Source organism: Bubalus bubalis, chromosome 4, assembly GCF_019923935.1.
Source record: "Bubalus bubalis isolate 160015118507 breed Murrah chromosome 4, NDDB_SH_1, whole genome shotgun sequence".
NCBI classification, from domain to species: domain Eukaryota; kingdom Metazoa; phylum Chordata; class Mammalia; order Artiodactyla; family Bovidae; genus Bubalus; species Bubalus bubalis.
The window spans coordinates 163,129,973-163,154,911 of record NC_059160.1 but is presented as its reverse complement, the minus strand read 5'-3'; the positions used below and the strand labels follow the sequence as shown (position 1 = coordinate 163,154,911).

Genomic DNA, 24,939 nt, shown 5'->3' with positions numbered 1-24,939 from the left:
GTAACAGCCTGAAACACCTGGAGGTGGTTTAGTGTCAACTCTGTTGGAGAAAAATGTTAACCTAGTTGCTAATGCTGCCAGTAGCCCTTCACGTCATCACAAACATGAAACATCCTTTGCCCTATGGGAGCAGAGATAAGTCAGGAGCGACTTTGGAGAAACATCCATTATGTTAATGTTGGAGTAAGGACTTCAGTTCTATTTTCACCCTTTATTGGGAATACAGAGCAATATTACAGTCTTGGATCATTAAATGAACAAATGTGGCTGATACAATATTGACAAGCACACCTGAATTCTGGGATTAGGTGGTTTTCCAGAAGTGGGTAGGAGCAAAAACAGGTGCGAGATCTTCTTATGAGAACCACATTACTCAGCCGCCACAGGGTGTTTTGTCTTCAACTCACTAATGGCTGGAAGGAGTGCCAGTCCTGGTCAACCATCCATGATCTTCATCACAGCAAGCTGGAATCTCTAGTTTTTCAAATGAGTTGTACATAAAAGAGTAAATGCCTCCAGACTGACTTATAAATTGATCAGGGTGACTACTAAAGTGTCCTCCGTTTGTAAACGAGCAGAATCTTCAGAGTGATTGTTGGAGCACAGAGCCTTTCATGTGCTCCCAGTTATTATATAGAGCATAGAGGCTTGTAAGCGTTAGTCCTGCTAGACCACCTCGTGCTGCCCCTCGAAGACCACCTGGGAGAGGAAAAGAGAAAATACCATTACAGACTTGTGCTGCATACTGTCCCATCAGAGGGTGACAGAGGTTCGTAAAGCTGAGACACACTCTTCGTTTTTATGAAGATTTCGTCCCAAGCAGGAGATTAAGGTCTGAAAATAATAAACCAAGACTGAAATTCAGTAGAAACAGATTCCCCCTAAATTACCTGCTTATATGTAAACTATGTATCCATAGTAACAACCCTTTTTCACTTTTAATTTCATAGTTATCAGCAAGGTTTTTTGACTTTTTTCAATCTGACTTGATCCTAGGACGTTTTTGGACAAGACCTTATGCTTATTATTGAAATCCCAAGCAGATCAGTAATTCCCTGCTAGTCCTAATTTTTAGAACTTCACCGGCACGGTCAACTGATTTAAGGCGGTATGTAAACAAGGCGATACCCTCTTTGGAAACAGTATTAACAGGCTTTGGACTCTGCACAGGTCCTCTAAATATTAACTTTGAAGACTCAGGACAGTGGTGGGAGATAAGATGGCTGTGATCAAGTTCTGAGTTGGGTGCTGATGAAGCACCAACTCTCCCATTACCTGTCCCTATTCTGATGCTTCAGAAAATCTCCCACTAACGAGCAAAGATGTAACTTAGCACCAGCATGTTGTCGTTCAGTCACTCAGTCGTGTCTGACTCTGCTGCGGCCACAAGGACTGCAGCCCGCCAGGCTCCTCTGTCCATGGGATTCTCCAGGCAAGAATACTGGAGTGGGTTGTCGTTTCCTTCTCCAAGGGCTCTTCCTGACCCACAGATAAACCCGTGTCTCCTGCTTGGCAGGCAGATTCTTTACCGCTGAGCCACCTGGGAAGCTCCAGGCATCGTCGTACTAGTTGAAACATTCCAGGATTAGGATTAGACTGAACTATTTTTGCTTAACAAAAGAATTTTTTCACATGGAAAAAGATTATGGACTAGGTATTTCATTTGAAATGCAAAAACAATGTTTCAACCAGTTACCTAAAAATAGTCACCAAGTCTAGTAAAAGGAATGGGGGTACCCAAAGAAGCTTTTAAGAAATACTGCATGTTCTCTTATCAGTTTCACAAATAAGTAGGGATAACAGACTTCAGGTAGTCTGTATTTATCTATGGAGTATTTGTTGCAAGTCATGTGTTAGGAAAGCAGAGGTCCAATGGTTAAGATATACCTTATTAGAAGCCCTTTAGCTACACTCCAATACATTCCATGAAATTCAGTGACGCTGCTGAGTTAGAACACTTCAGACCAACCATTTCTGCAATGCACGTCCTGCCAGATGGCTTCAGGTGATAGATTAAAGAGTTACTCCCTCTAGGAGCCTCTCTAGCCTGAGGACTGTAGATAGCTGACTGGCTTAGGCTTCAACTCTGAAGTACCCTAATTATCTCTCTTAAACAGAAACTGCAGGCATCACCTATAAACAGCCATCAAATATGTAGGAAGGGGGATGAAAAACATAAAAATTAATCACAGAAAATGGGAGATACCTCCTTCAAGTCTATCTCATCTCTCTGTATCTTGCCACACTTAAGATTAGGCATGATAGGTGAATTTGCAACTGTATTCAATGTGGCTGAAAAATGGGCTGACAATGAACTTTAGACCAAATTTCTAGAAATGGAAAAAATAAGCTATGAAACCCAGGAAAAATAAATGCCATCTGGAACAGCATCACTATGGTTCAGTTATTAGAGCTAAACTTTTTGAGTGTAATGAATGTTCTTTAAGCAGGTTACAAAAACAGAAGACTCTCCAGTGTAAACTGGAAACGATAAAGATTTAAGAACTTTGGGACATCAGTGGCATATTAAGTGTCTCAACAATTTATCCCCTAGAATGCCTTCTACTTTCATACCAAAATGAAACAACTTTAGTACAAAATATCATCGTTTTGTACTAGCCTTTTGTACTAGCCTTCTCTGAAGGCTAAGAAAAAATTGTTTCTAGCACAACTGAGCAACTGTTTCTAGCAAGAAGATACCAAACAGGTAGTGTATGATTTAGGAATCATCACAGTAATCCTGACTCAGGGAAAGTCAAAGTTGCTCAGTCATGTCCAACTCTTTGCGACCCCGTGGACTATATATAGTCCATGGAATTCTCCAGGCCAGAATACTGGAGTGGGTAGCCTTTCCCTTCTCCAGGGGATCTTCCCAACCCAGGGATTGAACCTAGGTCTCCTGCGCTGCAGGAGAATTCTTTACCAGCTGAGCCACCAGGGAAGCCTGACTCAAGGGTAGCCTTTTATTATGTTTTAGTTTTAACTCTTTCCAATAATGTCAGGGTTTTCCAGCTGGTTGATCTGTTAAAGAGTTTAAAAGCCTTGGCTTTAGGCTTTCTGTAACAAAACAACCTTTGCCCAACTAAGTACAGGAAGTTGATTAGCAAATACACTTGCTCTGAACACAGTGAACCAAATGAGGCCAATGGTTAATCTCTATAAAGCAAAACAAACATGAGGCTTATGTGTCACAATTTTATCTTCTATCTTTTGGATCCTTATACAATTCTTCCAAAACGGGCAAATGTCATCTCTTCTAAACCTGGGAAAATGAGGCCCAGAATATTTGAGTGCCTAGTTTATTTGGTATAGAGCTGATTACTGGCAGAGCTGACACTCTGAACTGACAGTTACTTCAGCACAGGGCTCAGCACCTTTTTCTTGAAATGGCTGGAAAAGAACTCCACTTTTTACCTGCATGTTTCTAAAGAATGTTTATCTTGCTGTTTCGATCCTACATATTGTAGATACTTTTATAACCATGTAAAATGTTAACTATTTTAAAATGTAAAATACATTCTTAGTCTGCAAACTGTGAAGAGACAGGCATCTGGCCAGCAGGAGTCTGTTGCCCTTGTTTTAGAGGAACGGCCTTACCTACACACTGAGACAGCTTACAAATTCAACAAATTTCTACACTATTTAACTTGTTTTTAAAAAATGCTCTTTAAAATTGTGATAAAATACACATACCATAAAATTTACCATTATTAAGTGTACACTTCAGTAGCATTAAGTATACTGACACTGGGCTACCATCATCCATCTTCTTTCCTTAATGGTTTAGGCTGACTCTAGACTAAAGAAGTACCTCAACTGTTTTCCAAATCCTTGAATCTGGGAGTTTTTAAATAAATTCCTGCCACACAAAATTCTGTGTTTTGTCTTAAGTGGAGTCTAAACCAGAAATCAATACAAGACACTTCTTTGCCTCTGTCAGCAATTTTGATGTGCTGAGTTAAACTAGGCAGCCAGGAACTAGGAACCAATGTTGGAATTCTGGGTCAGCAGATTACTTACCTCTCCTGTGTTTCACATTGCAATGGAAACTGAAATCTGAAAAAATGAAACCTACTTGTCACCTGACAATTAATATTCTTTTTTGCTTTTTCTCTTCTGAGCCATGAGCATTCTTTTCCATAATTTATGTTGGAGATGTCCCAGGCTAGGTTAAAGATGCTATTCCTGCAAGGAAGTCCTGGACACAGGAAACTAGGTTCTCATTTTTTTTCCTGTGATAATCCCAAGTATTCAGCCTTCCCCTTTGTATCTTTAAAATATGTGTAATGTGTCTTAAACGAGGTGGTAATTCAGTCCATTCTTATACTTAAGGCTGCCCCCGACACAGGAAATGCTGTAATGGCTGATGCTGAGTAAGAAAACAGGGACTGGTGAGCACTGAGCTGGAGCTTCAGTGTCCACCCACTGGGGTAGCAGCTCCCCCAACTCAGCTCCTGCCATTTGCGACCATATACAACGTGAGCCCTGTGTCTTCCATTTTTGCAAAAGAAGCTAACATTTCCAGATTTTTGTGTGAAATCTCCTGTTCCTTAAATTTTACTTTGATCTTTCATAAACACAGTTTGGGCTGATTAAACACTTGCTGGCTGAGTGCCACCCCTGTGGTGCCAATTAAGGTTGTAAACTCCTGTCTGACCCTAAAGATTTTCAGTGTGAAAGTATTTTCAGGTTTTTAACCAGGTTTTCTATGCCCACATTTTCATGTCTATAAAAGGTGTTTACTGTCTTCCTGTACCCAGGAGCTCTGTTGATGTGTATAAGAACATGCATGTGTTGCAAGTCTTGTGAGTTCTTAGGGATATAATTCCAAATGTTATCCATTTTCAATATTAAAAAAGCCTCTTGCTCTCAGATATACCATGAAATTTTAGATTTTATAATCCTGTAAGAGAGACTTCTCTGTCATTTCTAGTAAAAATGAGGCAAAAAATGCTACTTGATGTTTGTGATGGAGGAATTACATAAGAACAAAAATTACTTAGTGTCTGACGCATAATAAAGCAATCAAACAAAAGGACTTTCCAGAGGCTTGAGTACAGAACACAGAGAGGCAGTTATGGCATAAATGTAGGCGAAAGCAGAAATGTGAGAGAAACCTGGGGCTGCCACTAGTTTTATGATCTTTTGAAAAAGAACATCTTAACAATGTGCTCATCTGTGAAACTGGGGTGTGTGATTATCACTTCACAGTTTAACAAGTTAAATATTAAGTGGTTATTACTGAGAATAGAACCATAACTCAGCACATGTTCATCTCTTTTCCATCTTAAGGGCCAATTTGATATTTGATCTTCATCCAAGTAATTCTGATTCAACTCTTAGGATTTACTCCTCCCCTGTTCATAACAGCATCATGCACCGCAGCCAAAGGCAGCAGCAGCCCAAGTGTCCACTGACAGATGAATGACAATGTGGTGTGTATGTATGATGGAGTTATTCAGCCTTAAAAAGGAAGGACATTCTGATACATGCTATACTGTTGAGAACGCTATGCTAAATGAAATAAGCCAGTCACTAGAAGAAAAGCACGACACGACTCCACTTCCATGAGGGGCCTCAGGGAATCAAATTCACAGACAGAATTGGACTGGTGGTTGCCAGGGGCTGCAGAAGGGGGAAAGACAGAGTTGTTGTTTAGTGGGCAGAGTTTCAGTTTTATAAGACGAAGAGAAGTTCTGGAGTTGCATAATGATGTTAATATACTTAACATAATTGAACTGTACATTTAAATAGTTTGGATGGTCAATTTTATGTGTATTTTATGAAAATTAAAAAATAAAGTCACAAACCGTGGGATATCAAAGAACACTATACTGCCAAAAAAAAATTCTTTTAAAAACTACGGTATGGCCAAAAAGCATACTTCAACTATATTGAGAGACGATTTCACCATTTAGTGGTACCTACCTGTACATTTATACAACATGCCTGTCATGGTTCCAGCTGCTACTGTGTTAAGGTCATCTTCTGCGCCTCTTGTTTTCTCAATGATGACACCAAATGCACTATAAAGCAAAGCTACAAGGGAAATGGAGCTGATCAGGAATAAAAAGTGAACTGAAAGTCAGTATGGCAATCATATTCAGATAAACGCCTTCTACAGACATCATGAGGCATGTAAACAGTGATCACTGGAGCACTGTTTGTAATAACAAACGCCTAGCAACAAATCAAATGACTTTCAAAAGGGGACTGATTCAGAGAGACTGTCCACATAACGGAATACTATGCACTCAAAATGCAGGAAGGGCTCGTTTACTAACATGTAGAGCAGGCACATGATAGGCAAAGAAAATGTTTGGAAAGAAAAGAAATTTATTAGCTATTTATGGAAAGTAACACTGTGGAGACCCAGGAAGAATATCTTTTTCACTTCCATTTATTTGTTAACAGCTGAACTTAGAATTTAGAAACAAAAGCAAAACACATGCATTTCTAAGAAAAATACGACTTGAAGACAATTGAGATTTAGTTTCTGCACATGTGAAAACTCTAACAATAGCACTATTTAGTTTAACAAGTGTTTCCCCTAAATCGCCCTTCTATTGTGCCCCCAAGACCAAACAGCCATCAATCTATTACCTCTTCTCCTGCCCTTTCTCAAGATTACAGCAAACTCAGCCTCGCAACTCCTCTGCTGTAAGTTTTTATACTTCTACAAAAGCTCTTCTTCCAGTTTCAATTTATTTAACTGAAACTAAACTTGAGCAAAACATCATAACTGATCACATTATAAGGAAAACATCCAGGGTAACTGACCATTCCAGCTTGCTCAGAATTGATATTTCTGGAACATTAATTAAACTGAGCATGTCCAGGGGCTCACTCTAGGTATGCAAGCAGTCTCACAAGCATCGATACAAAGGAGGGTGGCTGCAAGGGGGAGGGGTTTTGGGGGCACAAGCAGCACATGGAAGTAGCCATTTACTAGGATCCCAAATGCAAACCTGACTTTCTAAGTGTGACCATGTACTGCTTCCAAAGCCTGTGACAAGGCTAGGACCTCTGTCACACAAGAGGCTTTTCTTATCTTGTGATAAGCTACCTACAGTTTCTCTTACTTAATCTGCCACCAGTTAAAAGACTTTCAGACTTTCAGATACAGAAAACTTGGGTTGAGGGCATAAGTGCCATAAGTGAGCTTCTTATATGAGTCATGAATAATCAAAAGAGTCAATCATTCATAAACACTACAGTATGAAAGCATTTGTTCCTAAGTGCTACTAAATTATAGCTTCCTTAGAACTGCAAGTATTTCCAATATCTACAAAGGCCCTATTGCAACTCAGGCAATTAGTCTGAGAAATCTCATTAGGTAAACAGGATGATGAATGGGCTATTAGGAAAACATATCAGGAGGGCTGGATTCCTCCTCATATCTACGATAGAACCTTGAACTTTTCCTAACACACAAAAACATCTGCCTTGGCGCTAAACTATCTGCACTTCACTGAGTTAAAATATGATTTTATTTGGTGTCTTGATGGGATAGGAGAGTATGTAGTGTTTAAAATATTTAGCAAATAGTATATTCAGAATGGTATTAGTACATGGCACTATTTTGCTATATATCAATAGTTTATGATCTTTTCCTAAGTAGTATTTACACTACTCACCAGAGTGGATTTAAACATAATTATGAACATCCCAGCACCAGAATTTTAGTTGATCAAACTGTTCATGATACATGTACATTCTTTCTTTGTAATGATGATGATTTATTATAAAGTGAGGTATCTACTTACCCAGAGAACCTAGGGTATTAGCCCAAAGTGCCCCTTGCCTAGTCACCATGTTCAAGATCCTACCAGGGCAGAAAGAGAAAGAATCTGTATTTAGAACCAGTATTTCTTTAGTATTTAGAAAAACCATATAGCATCAATTTTAAATATATAAAACAATACCCAAAGTTTTCTTAATTTTATTTTTTTAATTTTAAAACTTAACATCTCCTTAGAATTCAATAAGGATTGCTTTTACTTTACATAAATGAAGGTTAGGTTAAAAACTCCCAATGTTTTAAGGATAATGTGTAAAGAAAATTCTACTTACTAAATACATAAAATTATTAAATATATAAAAGGTCTGAATGATATACTGGAATGTATTTTACAAAGAAGTTTACAGAAACCGATCTATGTTAAAAAGAAAAAGACATTATAACAGACAAGCTAGCTTATAATTAGTTGCTTAGGGTTTGTGTGGGGGGTAGTACATTCTTAGAATATTAAGAAGAATCAAAGTGTGGAATACTATGGAATACAAAGCAAAATAAAAGACAGATACTCAGAGAAGGAAAAAGCCACCTCATTAGAAACCTGAAGAAAGCGCACTCTGTGTCTGCTCCCACACCAGCACTAAGCGGCCAGGGCGCGCGCTTAGCACACTCTCAGGGGAGCACAGCCCTGCCCTCAGCAGCGCCGGACGCCACCAGAACAGCGGCGAAGGCAGCCGGAGGCGAGGGCAGAGCGTTCCTCTCCCAGCAGTGTAACGCTGCCACAGGAACGGCTGTCCCGGCAGCTGACCGCTGCTGGCAACCACGGAAACACAGGAACAAGCAGTAAAGACCCATTCACATTAATGCTCAATAACAACAAAACTCTGTATTACTTCTGAAGGATTATTTAAAGAATTAGTAATGATTACAAATATTGTTAAATAGTTAATTGCTACATGTTTACTAATGTTAGGTTTAGCACTTAATTGGTTTTCATTTGTGATAAGCTTCTAAAACTATTAATTTTCATTACCGTCTTGCTGGTGGCACTGCAAGGCGGCCGAGTTCTCTGGAGCACGACTGGGCCACACACTCTCATTTACCAGGTCCTTACTTACTTCTCATTGTGAGCATCTCAACAGGTTAAAGGCAGAAAGTAGGGAAACTTACCCAAGATCCCAATAAGGAATGAATCTGGGCTTTGAAACGACATAGATCTTTTCTGGCCTGAAACCTGACTATCTTTCCATGTTTTAAATGCTATCTCTGTCTAAAAAAATCAGAATGAGTATATAAAAGAAAATGATGTATAAGATATAAAAAAATCTGACTTTAAAAAGGCAAACTAATTCAACTCTCTCAAAAATGAATAACTATGATGGTTTTAAGAAACAAAGGTTATCTTTTCTAAGAGACCTTCCAAATTGTTATTTAATAATATGATGCTGGGGATTTGTTTCAAAATAATATGGGAGGGAAGAAAGAGATGGGACACAACTGGTCCTGCTGGTTAATGGCTGTTGAACTTGGGTTATGGTTCATAGCTGTTCACTGTACTATTTTGCCTACTTTTGTATATATTCAAAACGATCCATAATACAAAAAGTAAAAACAAAACAAAACTGGAGTAAAGACTGAATATTACGAATACAAATACAAAAATATTCAAGGATCTGAGCTTGTAAAGCAAGGGCAGTGATCCATACAGTAACAGGAAGGTGAAAGTTTGACAGGCCTTCAGGTTCCCAAGACCTAATTCTAACACACCTGCTGCCATCTGCTGGCTAAGGAACATGGAGCTTAAAGGAAGACACAGAAAAACACATACTGTGTCCTTCTGCTCATATGAAGCATAAAATACGCTTTTTAAAAAAAGCTAAATAACATATTATTTAAGGAACAGCAAAAGGAACTGGTCATGTTTATTTCTTAAGCAGGGTGAAGATACAACATTATGTACACTTTCTGACTTTTTTATTTGCCCTTTCCCTTCTCTACAAACTTCAGTTTCCTAAGATAAGACTATCTTACTCCTTTCAGAACCATCTCTAAGTTCTAGGAATTTCATGGAAATTTTCTGCATTTCAGAAATGGAGGATGAAATCAATGAGAAATTCAATCAAATGACAGCAGATTTAGTAATTACTCTTATGTGCTTCTTATTTCTTCACTTACCACGTCCTATGGTTTTGCACAGCCCTGAACAATCCAAATAATGTACTAGTAATTCAACAATTTGAAAAGCATGTAATATAGGCCTGCAAAATAGAACAGGTGTAGCTGAGAAGTTAGGTTGGAATAGCCCCAGCTGATGGACACGGATTCAAAAATCACTCCTTCTAAAAGCTTAGACCCAGCAACTTTATTCCTAAATTCCTTTTACAATGAATAAAGGGAAAACACCAGCAAAAAACTTGACCAAAAATTATACAGTTCTCTAAATATTGTAATCTCAAGGTCTTGCTCATCAAGCCAACAAAGTAGAGATTGATGCTCAAGCATCCGTGTGTCGTTACATGAGACTTACTGTACGTTTCTTGGTTTGGACCAGGCCATGTTCTGGGTTTCCTTCAATCCTAGCCGTAGACCATTCATTGCCCCAAATGCAGCCCCTGGCAAATCACAGTAATAATTCATTCAAATAATCAGCTTTATATTAAAGAGCAATTATACTTGATTCTTTTTCATTTTTATTTAATAAGAAAAAATGTAAATAATGATTTTTTTTTAAAAACCACCCTGAAGCTATTATTTTAATTGCCTTGGATTTTAAGCACTTTTGACTACCTGGATTTAGGACACTTCACTTAAAAACCACATATAAATACCAACCTGTCATACAACATCCTCCAATGGTAAAGAAGGCCAGTTCAAATCTGCCCCGGGTTTTATTAGCTCCAGTTGGTAAAATAAACTCATCTGTATCCTACAGGGATAATAAAGAAAATCAAGTTCAGCTCCCCTCAACACACGTATTATACTTGCAAAGTGTTTAATTTTTCAAAGGAGTTTTTCACAGAACGTAAAACGTAAATTAAGTAAAACTCCACTATACTTTGTCAAACAAAGACAAAACTTTCTGCAACAAAAGCAACATATAAACCAAAGTGAAATGAAATACGTAACATATACAGTTATGCTCATTAGTTCTTAGGAGAAATTCTTGCTCAGAATTTAGCTTCTCAATGTAAGTTTGATAGATTACACGTAATTTGCCCTCACGATAAATTTGACAATTTAAGAGTGCCATCTCTATAGAAAGGCAAACTGAAAGCTATGAGAGGTAACAAAAAACCAGTCTGGAAGGAGAAAATAACTCATTCTGCAGCTATGAATACTATTTATCAACCACCATTTTACTATATGTAAGACCAAATGATCATAAAAAACGAGCAAAAACTAGAGAAGTACAATAGACTGGATCACTTACACAAGGGCAAAAACACCACTTTAACAGTTCTTAACTGTTTGGAGGGCATATATTCCTTTTATAATCTCGGAAAGCTACTAGAAGGAAAGCTACCCTCCTTCTAGTAAATGCATACACAAAATTTGGTATGAGCTCCCTGCCCTGAAGATCACTCAAGAATCCTAGGTTGAGAAGCATCACTGTAAGAGCACAACAGGATTGATTCTGCAATCAATACTTTTATGAAGAACAAATACATTTACATTTCTGCCAAGCTTTTCATATAAAAATAGCTAAAATAAGCTCCTGAACCATAGCACACACCCTTAACAAAAACTGCTAACAAATAAACATCGCTTTGGCAAACACTGGCCTCTGGTAAATGCCTCACGATGAGGAGAACTGCTCTGCACCAGCTCCGATGGCTTGTGCATGAATTCTTACCAGAAACTGTGCAGATAAATAAGCGCATGTCCTCTCATCACACAGAAACGGTCTGCTGAAAGGGTAAGCAAAGCTGAATAGATTCTATGTCTAACTATATTAAACATATATTTGTAAATTCTGAGTGCTTCCTGACTTTTCAAGTAATGACTTAGTTTTAAATTGTGCTTCTTGTTTAAGGTTTTTAGGAATGCTGTACTTAACATGATGAGGTAAACAATATGATAATTATTTATGATCCAGAAATGGATCCTAATACAAATGGGGGAAAAAAAAGATGGTCATAATCAACATCAGCAGGCACAAGTGCACGGCATCACTGACTCACTCTTCAGGTAATGAGTCAACCTTGCATTCCTGAGATATCCAACAATTACTCTTTGATGCTGTTTGTGTGCATTAAGTAGCTCAGTCATGTCTGACTCTCTGCGACCCATGGACTGTAGCCAGCCAGTCCTCCTCTGTCTGTGGCATTCTCCAGGCAAGAATACTGGAGTCGGTTGCCACGCCCTCCTCCAGGGGATCTTCCTAACCCTCTGGCGTGTCCTGAATTGGCAGGTGGGTTCTTTACCCTTAGTACCACCTGGGAAGCCCTTTTAATGTTGTAACCTGAGTTTTTCTTTTTTTGCAACTTTATTTGTATTGAATCAGCAACTTCTCCAAAAGAAAAAAAAAAAAAAAAAACCCAAACAAAACATCAAAACCCCACAAAAACAAACAACAAAAAACTGAGGCTAATATAAACCTTAAAATGTATAATCCCTAATTTCAAATGTTTGTATTCATTGGACCACTCTTATTTCCATAGGCTTTTGAACAACAATAACCTGATCTAATAAAATAAACTCAGGTAGTAAAGAATTTTTTTTTCAGATGTACTGATTTGGTTTAAGATGAAAAAGATTCCCACATTAATGATCTCTTATAATTTTGTAACTTCTCACACAATATGTTTATGGGGTTCAGAAGCTAACCACTTGTTGCTTTTGCATGTAAACCTTTAATCGGCGCTCCGATCCCTGCTCCTGGTCGCAGGGGTGCACACTGAGCCCTGCTCCTGGTCGCAGGGGTGCCGCTGCTGCTGCACCCTCCCCACCCCTGCCTCTTCCCAGCCTTTTGAAGAAAAGCTGGGAGCTGCTCCCCTTCCTGTTTCCTCCTTCATGAACTAGACATTAAAGACTAGAACATTCAAAAGCAATTTTATCCAAAGGAAAAATCAGAAAGAGACAACACACGTCCAGGAAAAAAGTGTAGGCTCTGAAAAGGACTGAGAACAGCTTAAGCTTATACTCCAGGCTGGCCCTCCACACCAAGGCAGCCTGTATGATTAAAACGCAAACAATAACCAAATAAAGGCAACCCTCAGGGAAGGCAGGAGAGTCTGATCTCCAGACTTAACCACATTATTAGAAATGTCTGGTTTTCAACAACAACAAAAAATCACAAGGCATACAAAGCAATAGGAAAGTATGGGCCATTCAACGGAAAAAAAAAAAAAAAAAAAAAAATCAACAGAAACATCCCTAAAAAACACCTGAGTAGACTGACCAGGCTTTCAAAGGAAAGCCAGATCTAAATGACTCTAAAATAATCGTCATAAAGATGCTCAAAGACCTAAGGGAGATGTGGAGCAAGTCAAGACAATGTATGAACAAAAGGGAAACAGAAAGAAAACCTAGAAAGAAACCAAAAATAAGTTCTGAAACTGAAAAGAATAGCAGCTGGTAAATTCACTAAATGGATTCAAAGATTTGAGCAGGTAGAATAGACAATCACCAACTATAAGACAATAGAAATTACTGAGTCTTAGGATCAGGAGGAAATATAATTGGATAGAAGTGAAGAGAGCCTAAAGGATCTGTGTGATATCACAAAGCAGATGAAAATACAGACTCTGAGAGTCACAGAAGGAGAATGTTTGAAGAAACAATGGCCGAAAACTTCCAAATTTGATAAGAGAGATGCAAGTGAACATTCAAGAAACTCAATAAACACCAAGTAAGATACATCCAAAGAGACCCATACTGGGATGTATTAAAATCAAAAGTTTTGAAAGCTACAGAGAGAGATTCTTGAATGTAGCAAGAGAGAAGCAACTTACATATAAGGATCCTCAATAAGATGATCAATTTCTCAAGAGAAACTTTGGAGGCCACTAGGAAGTGGGCTGATATATAAACCTGTCCTTCAAAAATAAAGGAGATATTAAAAATTCCCAGAAAAATAAAAGCTGAGCGAGTTTGTGACCACTGGACCTGCCCTGCAAGACATGATGAAGGGAGTCCAGCAAAGAACAGCGAGAGGACGCAAGGCAGGAGCTCATGGCCCGATGAAGGGGCAGAGCGTGATAAAGCAAGCAGACGGGCGGTTAGCGAAGCACTACTGTAGGCTGCTCGTGCCTCCACCCTCGTATTTCTACAGGACTTAAAACTGTGAAGGGTTTAAAAGAATTATTAGACCATGTTTTTAAGCACATGATGTATAAAGATAACGATTCTGTGACATCAACGATTGAGGGGGCAGGCACAGTTGGTAAAGGAGCAGTATTTTTGTATGTTAGTAAAGTTAAACTGATATAAATTCTAATTAGTGCTATAACTTTAGAAAAGTGCTATAGAGTATATTAAAAAAAAAAGGTTATGAGAAAGGAATTTAAACAATTCCCTACAAAAAAATCAAACACAAAAGAAGTTATTAATGTAAGAAAGGAGAGACAAAAGTTAGGTTACAGAAAATGAAGAGCAAAACACCAAATATCTCTCCTTAGCAGTAACCACTTTAAAGTGTATTCAACTCTCTAGACAAAAGACAGAGATTAGCGCAATGCACTCAGAAATGTGATCCATTTATACATATGGCGCCTACAACAGATTCACTTTACTTCCAAAGACACAAAAAGGTTGAAAGTGAAAGGATGGAAAAAGATATTCCTTGCAAATAACAACCAAAAGAGCAGGGTGGCTGTATTAAAATTAGAAAATAAAAAGTTTGTAAGAAACAAAGAATGATATTACATCAATAAAGTTTCAACACAGCAAGAAAATACAATTATAAACATTTACTTATCTAGTAACAGACCATCAAAATACATTAAGCAAAGTGTCAGTCACTCAGTCATGTCTGAATCTTTGTGATCCTATGGACTGTGGCCCACCAGGCTCCTCTGTCCTTGGATTTCCCAGGTAAGAATACTGGAGTGGATTGCCATTTCCTTCTCCAGGGATCTTCCTAACCCAGGGATTGGACTCGCATCTCTTGCACTGGCAGGCAGATTCTTTACTGCTGAGCCATCAGGGAAGACCCCATAGTAAAAGATTAGAGCAGAGATAAAGGAAATAAATTACTGAAATCAGAAATGAATGTGAGGATATCACTACTGATTCTAAAGAATTTAAAAGGATTATAAGAAACTGTCATTAACAATTGTATGCCAACAAACTGAATGTCCTTGACTAAATGTACAAATTCCTAGAAACAAAACTCACCAAGAAACAGAAAAAAAAGAGACCAGTAAGAAGACTGAATCACTAATTAAAAAAAAAAAAAAAAAAACTAACAAAGAAAAACCCTGGACCTGATGGCTTCACTGGTTAAGTTTTATCAAACATTTAAAGAACTAACCCCCAATCCAGGGGTTCCCTGGTGGCCTAGTGGTTAGGATTCCAGACTCTCACTGCCACGGGCTGGGTTCAACCTCTGGACAGGGAAGCCGTGGAGTGCAGATGGAAAAAAACAAAAAACTCCAAAACCCTAACACCAATCCTCAAACTTTTCCAAAAACCTGAAGTGGAGGAAATACTTGGAACATTTCATGACTCTGTGTGTGAGGCAAGTATGATACCAAAGCCAGACAAAGACACTACAAAAAACCTACAGACCAAAATCCCCTATGAACACTGATGCAAAATTTTAAAACAAAATTCTAGGAAACCAAAGCCAGCAGCATATTCAAAGGGCTATACATCATGACCACGTGGCACTTATTCCTGGGATGCAGGATGTCCTAACAAATGAAAACTCATCAGTGTAATAAACCATATTAACAGAATGAAGGGGGAAAGCCACACGACCATCTCAACTGATGCAGAAATAATACTCCACAAAATCCAACATACTTTCAGGACAAAAACTCAACAAACTAGGAATAAAAGGAAACTACCCCAACATAATAAAAGGCATACATGAAAAACTCACAGCAAATACCACATCCAAAGGTGAAAGACTGAAAGGTTTTCCTCTAATACACAGGAACAAGGCCAAGATGCTCTTTTTTTTTTTTTTGGTCACTTCTATTCAACACAGTATTAGGATTTCTAGCCAGAGCAATTAGGAAAGAAGAATGAAAAGGCACCCAAATTAGAAAGAAAGAAGTAAAAATTTTTTTCATAGATGATCTTATATGTTAGAAAATTCTAAAGACTGCACAAAACCCTGTTATAACTAATAAATAAATTCAGCAAAGTAACAGGATACAAAGTCAACAGAAAGAGCAGATGCCTGTCTACAAACAATAAACCACCCAAGGAGATCATGAAAACACTTCCACTTACAACAGAATCAAAAACAATAAAAACACTTAGGAATTAATTTAACCAAGGAGGTAAAAGTCTTATACAAGGAAAGCTGTAAAACTTGCTGGAAGTAATTTAAAAAGACAGAAAGAAATGAAAAAATATCCCATATTCATGAATCAGACGTAATATTGCTAAGATGTCAATATTACCCAAAACAATCTACAAATTCAATAATTCCTATCAAAACAGGAACTGACATTTTTGCAGAAACAGAGGAACCCATTTCAAAGGTCATACGGAATTTGAACAAACTCCAAAGAATCAAAACAATCTTGAAAAATGAATAACAATCCTGAAGGACTCACACTTGCTGATTTCAAAACTTACCAAAGCCACAATCATCAATAAGCTTGAATGTACGCCAGTGTGGTACTAGTATACATATGGACATGCAGATCAACGAACAGAATAGACAGTCCAGAAATAAACCTTTGCACATATGGTCAAACGATTTTTGGCTAGAATGTTAAGGCCATTACACGGGGAAAAGACAGTCTTTTGAGCAAACGGTACTGTAAAAACTGGATAGCCATATGAAAAAGAATGAAGTTGGATCTTTACCTAACACCACATACAAAAATTAACTCAAAATGGATCAAAGACTTAAATGGAAGACCCAAAACTGTAAAACTCTTAGAAGAAAACACTGGGGAAAAAGCTTTGTAATAACACATTTAGCCGTGATTTCTTGGATATGACACCAAAGGCAACAAGTGATAAAACAAAAATATTGGCCTTCGTGATTTTTACGCACCAAAAGACAACATCAAGAGGAAAAAGGCAACCCACAGAATGGGAGAAAATATTTGCAAGTTATATATCTATAAGGGGTTAATACTCAGAATATACAGAGAACGCCTAAATACAACCTAAATCAAATGAACTGATTCAAAGTTGGTCAAAGAAGGTGAACAGAGATTTTTCCAAAGACACACAATCGGCCAATAAGTACATGAAAAGTTGCTCAACATCCCTAATCATTAGGGAAACGCAAATCAAAACTACAGTAAGTCACCACTCCACAGTCATTTTAATAACGATTCTCAAAAAATTCCAGATGATAAAACTGTTGGTGAGAACGTGGAGAAACTGCAGCCCCTGTGCACTGTTGGTAGGAATGCACACGGTGCAGCTGCAGGGGACAGCAGTGTAGCCGTTTCTCAAAAGATTAGAAATACGACTGCCATGTGACAGGCAATCCTACTTCTGGATACATAGTCAAAAGAACTGGAATGAGGGTCTGGAAAAGGTATTTATACACCAAAATTCACAGTGGCACGATTCCCCACAACTAAAACACGGAAGCAATGAAGTGTCCACAGGACACGTGAACGGATAAGCAAAGTGGGATATTATGCAGCCTTGAAAAGACGGAGATTCTGACACATGCTACAGGAGATATGAGCCTTGAGGGCATTATGCTAAATGAACTAAATCAGTCACAAAAAAATAAATACTGTATGATTCCACTTATTTGAGGTACTCAGAGTATTCAAAAATCATAAGACAGAAAGCAGAAGGGTGGTTGTCAGGAACTGGGAGGAGGATGGAAAAAGGAGTTACTGTTTAATGGGTACAGAGTTTCAGCTTTACAACATGAAAAGCATGGAACTGGTAGGTGGTAATAGCTATACAGTATCAGGAATGCAACCACTCAACAGTACAGTGAGAGACGGTAAATTTTGTTAATTTTATCACAACCTTAAAAAAAAAAATGAAAAAACAAAACAAAAAACCAACCAAACTCCCAAATCCTTTAATCAGCTAGTGTCAGGAAGAGATGCAAGGCAAATCCGTAGAGTTTGTGGGGTAAAAAGGGTGAATGAGAACCAGAGACTTGATGCCTCTAGAAGCACATATCACAGATCAAGTCAAGGTATCTGCGGTTGTTTTTTTAAATGGTAACGTAGAGGACCAGACTAATAAAATTCTTACCTGTACGAGATACCGTGGATCCACATTTAAATAAGGAGACAGAGGGTTCATACCAGTTACTAGAGAGAAAACAAAGCAATATATTGCAATAAAAATTTAGTTATTTCATTTAGCATTAATTTTGCTCTTGACTCTTCAATGTGTTCTGCAATTCTGATCTACAATGCACGCAAATTATTCTCCCACTTTCCTTGTCTTCTCCTTCCGTCTGGCAGTTTAGGGGCTGACTCCTCCTGGTGCCCTCAATCCTGCAATGGTGTTTCAGGCTCTCACATCAGGACAGGCAGTAACAGGGACCAAATAACTGAAGTAGCAGGAAGCACAGCCCAGTTCATCTAAAGAGCTGATTTCCTTCTGCTGCTGCTAAGTCGCTTCAGTCGTGTCCAACTCTGCAACCCCAGAGATGGCAGCCCATCAGGCTCCACCGTCCCTGGGATTTCCTTTGACTTTACTACAAAAATACCTGATAATTGTGTGTGTGTGTGTGAGTGTTAGTTGCTCAGTCGTGTCCGGCTCTTTGTTATCAATGGACTGTAGCCCGCCAGGCTCCTCGGTCCGTGAATTCTCCAGGCAAGAATACTGGAGTGAGGTGCCATTCCCTTCTCCAGGGGATCTTCCTGACCCAGGGATCAAACCTGGGTCTCCTGCATTGCACGAAGATTCTTTACTGTCTGAGCCACCAGGGACTATACACATTGCAAAGTAAGAATGACAAGAGACAAATCAATTCATGAAGGGGAAAAAAAAATCATTTGGGTTATGTGTTGTGTATAAATATTTTAAGGCAATTCCTTCAGATCTAAGTGTTAACAGTTGCTGACAAAGTTGATTTTCATAATAGAGAATTCTGTCGTCACCAGAAGGATGGGGGTCAGGGCAAAGGAAAATGGGGGCTCTCCAAGGGCCAGACTTGAATTCCACTACCTTTGAAGACAGAAAAATCTATCAAGGAAAAATCAACTTCCTCACATTTTAAATTTAATCTTTGGATCCTCTGTATCTCAGATGATTGTTCTCAAATCTATCCATTACCCAGAACTCTGGTCTTTTCATCAATTCAAAGTCCTATTAGTTCTATATCCAGTATCTATCTTGAATTGTTACTCACCATCCTTATTGCTACCATCCTAGTCCAATCACTACCTAATTGGACTCCTTACTTGCTCCAGTCTTTCCAATTCATTTTCTAAAGGGTAATTAAAGTGATTTTTTTTTTTCAGAAAAGGAAATCAATCTAAATGGCTTCCATTTACACTTGTGACTAAGTCCAAACTCCTTATAAAACACTTCATTAGCTGCCATTCCTTCCCCTCTAATCTCAGTATCTCCAGCCTCACCACCTCCCCTGTAGATTGTAGGCACAATGGCCTAACAGCTGTTCCTTAAACACTTACCTCCCCTCAGACATCTGAATGGTATTCAGGTCACAGCTCAAATGTCAACAACCCTGAGTAGTTTTTCCTAGGCCATTTTTAAAGGGCTTCAGCTCCCATTTGGAGAAGGAAATGGCAACCCACTCCAGTGTTTTTGCCTGGAGAATCCCAGTGACAGGGGAGCTTGGTGGGCTGCCATCTATGGGGTCGCACAGAATCGGACACGACTGAAGCGACTTAGCAGTAGCTCCCATCACCAATCTTAAAATCCTGTTTGTCTTTACACACTTACCACTAACTGAAACACTTTCTTACTTGGCCCATTACTTACTTGGCTCACTTCAATGGAATGGAAGCTCTGTGAAAACATCAGTCATTTAAAAAAATGTAACTGCTGCAGTCCTGCACCCAGAAAACTCCATCTCAAGTACTCAATGAATAGTGTTTACTCCTTGATCTCTTAATTCACCTTGAAATCCTAACGTAAGAATGCCTTTCACATTAAGGCAGTGCTCTTTGTGCTCTGAAACGCATGAACTAGCCATATCCTATAACTTATTATATGCAAGCTATGTTCTAGATTCAGTTTTAACACAGGTGACACTAGGAACTTTAAAAGCCGTTTTTGTTTTTGAGCATAAAAGACCTAAAGAAAAAGTAGAAAGAGTCTCAGGATACAAGTTTTATAAAGCTCTTATCCTTCACCAACTTCCCACTATCTTTAAGTCCACGTTTTACTCATCCAGGTGAATAACCACAGTTAGAAAGTTCCAAAGATCTGGAATACACATTCGTGGTATTTAGGAGAGGGCGCAGGCAGGGTGTTCGTGCCTCGGCACCCTGTAACTTGAATATTTCCCTTCCCAAAATTCCTTCTTGGCTTCTTTCTCATATCTATAAAAAAGTTCAGTTCTCCTCCAAGTTTCTCCACTTGTCTCGACGCATATTTCTTTCTCCCCGTATGCATTATTATAGAGTGTTTTGCTCTGAAGGCTACTACTTCGTGGTTTAGAATATGTGACTTTGTGTTAAAAAGTTACCTATGGCCTCGATATGTGGGAGGAACGGTAAGGCAGGAAGCCTGAATATAAAAGAAAAAACATGCAGTATATCTCCTGGATCCAAGTCAGCCACAGAGAGCTTCTCCGGATCCACGGCTCCAAACACTCGTTCAGTGTTGGAAAATGCGGCCGTGCAGACACACTAGCCCCACTACTGGTACTGAAGCTTGCGGCCGCAGCAATAATAATAATAATAAGAGAGAGAGAGAGAGAGAGAACAGGACACACCGCACGTGTGGGGTGGTGGCAAGAACCAGTGAGAAATGCTCGCAGGCCAGGCCTGATACTTACGCGGGACTCCAGCCAAATCCGCGTGCGAGTAGCCTGCTCCGCCGGCTCCGAAAAAGCCGGCCAACCCCCCAGTGGTTTTGTTGCCACTACCCCCGCCGCCCTCCATGGTGTCGCAGCAAACTGCCCGTCTGCTTCTCCCCGCCGCCTCAGGCCGAGATAGTCTGCTCGGCCGTCGCTCCTCGGTAACAGCGGGGAGACCCGCGTACCACCGGCTCCTTCACACACTGACCTTCCGGGCGCCGGTGCTCGCTAAACCTCACACTTCCGGTTTGCGACAGCGTACGTCCCGGAAGCCGGAAGTACCTGACGGCAGCTTTCCGGTGGTGGGAAAGTGAACGAAGCCAGAATCAGAACGGCTCATCCTGAGGCTGGTAGGGTGCCGGTGGAAGAGGGAAGGCAGGCGTCTGGATAGGGCCTGGTTCGGGAGGCTGTCAGAGCAGGAGCTGCAGAAGCAGTCAGCGGCAGAGGGGGCATGGTGCCGGGAGGCACCGAGGAGGGGGCGCAGTCCGTCCCTCCCAGGGTTAGTGAATGAGGCTGTACGCCCGGGCTGGCCCGGAGACTCAGTGCTGCGGGTCCCAGCATGAGTGCGGGCCCCGGCTGTGAGCCCTGCACCAAGCGACCCCGCTGGGACGCCGCTGCAACTTCTCCGCCGGCCGCCTCGGACGCCCGGAGCTTCCCCGGCAGGCAGAGGCGCGTCCTCGATTCCAAGGACGCTCCGGTGCAGTTCAGGGTCCCGCCGTCCTCGTCAGGCTGCGCCCCGGGCCGGGCGGGACAGCACCGAGGCAGCGCCACCTCTCTTGGTACGTGGGGAAATAAAGCTCTTTGTACTTCTGGCCCAAACCTCTTTTAGGTCCATCTCAAGAGCCAGGGACGCCAGCACCTTCCTCCCCGCTTCCTAGTCTTGTGTACACCACTCTGAACTCTGAGGTCCCCTTGCTGAGCCCCCAAGGCCACTACTAGGAGAATAGGGTCGCATTTTTCCCACGGCGATTGGTGGTGTGAGAAACCTTGATGAACAGTCACTTACCGGGCGGGAAGTGGTAAGATACTCCACCTGTTTTCTTTTTTCGGGTTTGAGTAATTGCTTTAGTCGTTGCTGCTGCTGTTAAGGAAGTTTAATTGTGGATGTGAAGCTTCAGCCTCTAGATGAAAAGAAAGCTACAAAAAAATATCATAGCTTATCTCAATTTAGATTCTTAGTCCCTGGATGCAGAGCCGTTAGTCTTAGCTGGCATTAAACTTGGCTCTGGCATACAATGTTGAATAAAAGTTACTTGGTCTCTGTGTTCAGACCCTAAAGTCGATCAGGAGAGATGGACGATTACGGAAGTCAACATAATAAAGCGTAATGGATGTTCCAGTTCATAAGGGAACGGAACTAATGGTAGAGTCAGGTGTACCTAATCCAGTTTCTAGGCTCAAAGATCATCTCCCAGCCAGAAGATAAGAATTTTATTCTTATAAAGAAGAGTAGACTGAAGAGTAATGAGGGGTTAGCTAGATGAAGAGAAGTTAATGAAGTGATCCCAGAATGCAGCTCATGAATATTTTGGACAGGGGAGAGTAGGGAGAGGTGGGGTTGCAGAGAGAGAGGCAAAGATCAGGTCATACTGGGCATGCTGAGGGTTTTGAGCTTTATTTCTAAGGGCAATAAGAAACTATGCGACCCCATGGACTGCAGCCTTCCAGGCTCCTCCGTCCATGGGATTTTCCAGGCAAGAGTACTGGAGTGGGGTGCCATCGCCTTCTCCGAAGAAACTATTAAAAGGCTTCAATAGGGGAGTGACTTGATTGGATATATATTTTTTAAATATATATTTACTAAAACATACATGGTTTAAAGATCTTTGTTGCTAGTGTGTGGAAAATGAAGAATGGGTTGAAAGGGAGCAGAAGTGCAGGCCCAAGACTAGTTAAGGAGTTAGTCTAGATGGGAAATAATGATTTATACTTGGTTGCAGGCAGTAGTTGGAGAAGGAAATGGCAACCCAGTCCAGTACTCTTGCTTAAAGAGTTCCGTGGACAGAGGAGCCTGGTGGGCTGCTGTCTATGGGGCCGCATAGAGTTGGACACGACTGAAGCGACTTAGCATGCATGCGTGGATTGGAGAAGGAAATGGCAGCCCACTCCAGTATTCTTGCCTGGAGAATCCCAGGGACAGAGGAGCCTGGTGGGCTGCCGTCTATGGGGTCACACAGAGTAGGACATGACTGAAATGACTTAGCAGCAGCAGCCTCTTGCTTCTCCTCCTTCACCCTGTTCTCAGGCTTCAGGAATTATAACAGGAAGCCTGGAGCCAGAGAGAGAACACATTCTCAGTGTCAGAACAGCAGGAGACGCCCTCCCCTCCAGCTTCACTGTCACGCTCTTCATCGTTTTTTACGAAATGATGTTGCCTGCACCCTTTCGGTTCAGTTGCCTTGTCATCAGCGTGCCATGCTCCGTGTGTGCTATAGGAACCTAGTCATATCACACCATCAAATCTTTACAGTTATGGAGAAAGGTATTTTAAATTCTATACCGACTCAAAAAATGGATGTTTTTGCCCATTGCTGGTTTGTACTTTGAGGGTTTTCTATATTTGCTGTGTTTGATATAATGAAATTAAATAGAGAAGATGGAACTGTAGAAAAAGTTTCAGAATCAACTGGTTCATTCTCTCTTTTGTGACTGGAATTAATTTTTTCTCTGAGGTCTAATTTGCTGTAGAAGTATTAACTTCATAAAATCACTAAAGTCGTGGTGTTTAATAAGAAATATCAAATATATATGTACAGTTTTTGTGACAGAAATGATTTTCAAAGTGCTGATAAAAGATTTTGACTAGTTAGAATGTTGGTATTTAGTATAAAATGTGAATTATATGGCACTCAAATACAGTGATAAATAAATGATTGATTTTCCTGTATCTGGGACGGCATCTCATGTTACGGTGTTTGAAGGGACTTGGGTAGATAAGAAGGGTTTGTGACCTAAGGTGCCTACATTCTTACATTGCAATTTAGACAGTAGTTGAGAATGTTCAAGATTTTATGTTTTCTTATCTTAAAGAGCTTCTCTGGTGGCTCAGATGGAAAAAAATCTGCCTGCAGTGCAGGAGACCTGGGTTCGATTGCTAGGTCAAGAAGATCCCCTGGAGAAGGGAATGGCAACCCACTCTAGTATTCTTGCCTGGAGAATTCCTTGGACAGAAGAGCTTGGTGGCTATAGACCATGGGGTCACAAAGAGTCAGATACAACTGAGCAACTCACACTTTCACTGTCATACTAAAATGTTATATACATGTCATCCATATGCAATACATTAAATTTTGAAAGCATGCTTAAATTTCTAATGTTTATATAAATTTGGTTTGCATTTATTTATGGTATATGTACCTTGCTGAACCATTAACTCTTTTGCTACTATCTGCTGGTCATCTGTCTAGTTATCTCTTTGGCATTTCAAATTTAGTGTGTTCATATCGACCCAACCATATCTGCCCCCTACATCCAGTTCTCTTATTGTCTGCATTTCCATTTAATGTTCTGACCATCCTTCAAGTCTCAAGCTTAAAGTTTAGTGTCACTTTTAACCTCTGTCATTTTGAAATTTGTCATGACTCTCACTTCTCAGCTTTTATTCTCTAGTCTTACAAAGACAGGACTAGTTTTGGATCTTGACCAACATTTCTTCAACTTTGCTGATCATCAGAACCACTTTTTAGGGGAAAAAAAATACAGAATCCACCTCCCCTCATACCTCCATCATCACATATAGATTTTCATTCAGAAGGTCTAGATGTGGTCCTTGGATCCGTTTGTTGTTAGCCTTCTGATGATTCAGTAGGTTTGGGAACCGCTGACCTAGACCAGTACCTTCCTCATCGCTTCTTACGATAGACTCTTGCTTCTTGCCCCTTCACACCAGCTGTCTAGGCTGTGTATCCTGCCTGACTGGGAGCCTCCTAGATTTGAATTCTGGCATTACAGCTCTGAATGTGATTTTTGACATGATTTTGTACCTCTCTTTGTGCGTTTTTCAGGAATCTCTGTGGTTCCTTGCTGACCTTTCAGCCATATTTTCTTTTAATATTTCTCTACCATTGGTTCTGTTCTTCTGATTTTTTCCCTT

At 40.0% G+C, this 24,939-nt stretch overlaps 2 protein-coding genes and 1 non-coding gene across 7 annotated transcripts in view; 1 reads left to right on the top strand and 2 right to left on the bottom strand.

The window, feature by feature from the left end:
- Positions 1-196: 196 nt before the first annotated feature.
- On the bottom strand, positions 197-21,079 carry LOC102396103 (mitochondrial import inner membrane translocase subunit Tim23). The gene is made up of 7 exons (XM_006065684.4): positions 20,826-21,079; positions 18,101-18,159; positions 10,571-10,664; positions 10,266-10,350; positions 7,767-7,825; positions 5,929-6,039; positions 197-699 (listed from the first exon to the last, which is right to left on the bottom strand). Exons 1-7 carry the CDS (start codon positions 20,929-20,931, stop codon positions 584-586), a joined length of 630 nt encoding a protein of 209 aa, XP_006065746.1. The 5' UTR covers positions 20,932-21,079; the 3' UTR covers positions 197-583.
- LOC112584797 lies at positions 8,357-8,556 on the bottom strand. The gene has a single exon (XR_003109195.2). It is a non-coding gene; the product is annotated as a small nucleolar RNA SNORA74 (small nucleolar RNA).
- An 8-nt stretch (positions 21,080-21,087) lies between the features above and the next one.
- PARG (poly(ADP-ribose) glycohydrolase) overlaps positions 21,088-24,939 on the top strand; it is a 111,651-nt gene continuing 107,799 nt past the window's right edge. For 3 of the 5 annotated variants that reach the window (XM_044942429.2, XM_044942428.2, XM_006065679.4), the window contains exon 1: positions 21,144-21,625. In XM_044942429.2, coding sequence (XP_044798364.2) covers positions 21,406-21,625 — 220 coding nt within the window. In that variant the 5' untranslated portion in view covers positions 21,144-21,405. The other 2 variants (XM_044942431.2, XM_044942430.2) reach the window with 2 other exon arrangements.

Coding starts and splice junctions, on each gene's coding strand:
- LOC102396103 (XM_006065684.4), bottom strand. CDS start 20,931: ATGGAGGGCGGCGGGGGTAGTGGCAACAAAACCACTGGGGGGTTGGCC. Junction 10,351..10,570: donor TGGAGGATGTTGTATGACAG/GTTGGTATTTAT, acceptor GTGATTTGCCAG/GGGCTGCATTTGGGGCAATG. Junction 700..5,928: donor CATGTTGTATAAATGTACAG/GTAGGTACCACT, acceptor TTCCTCTCCCAG/GTGGTCTTCGAGGGGCAGCA.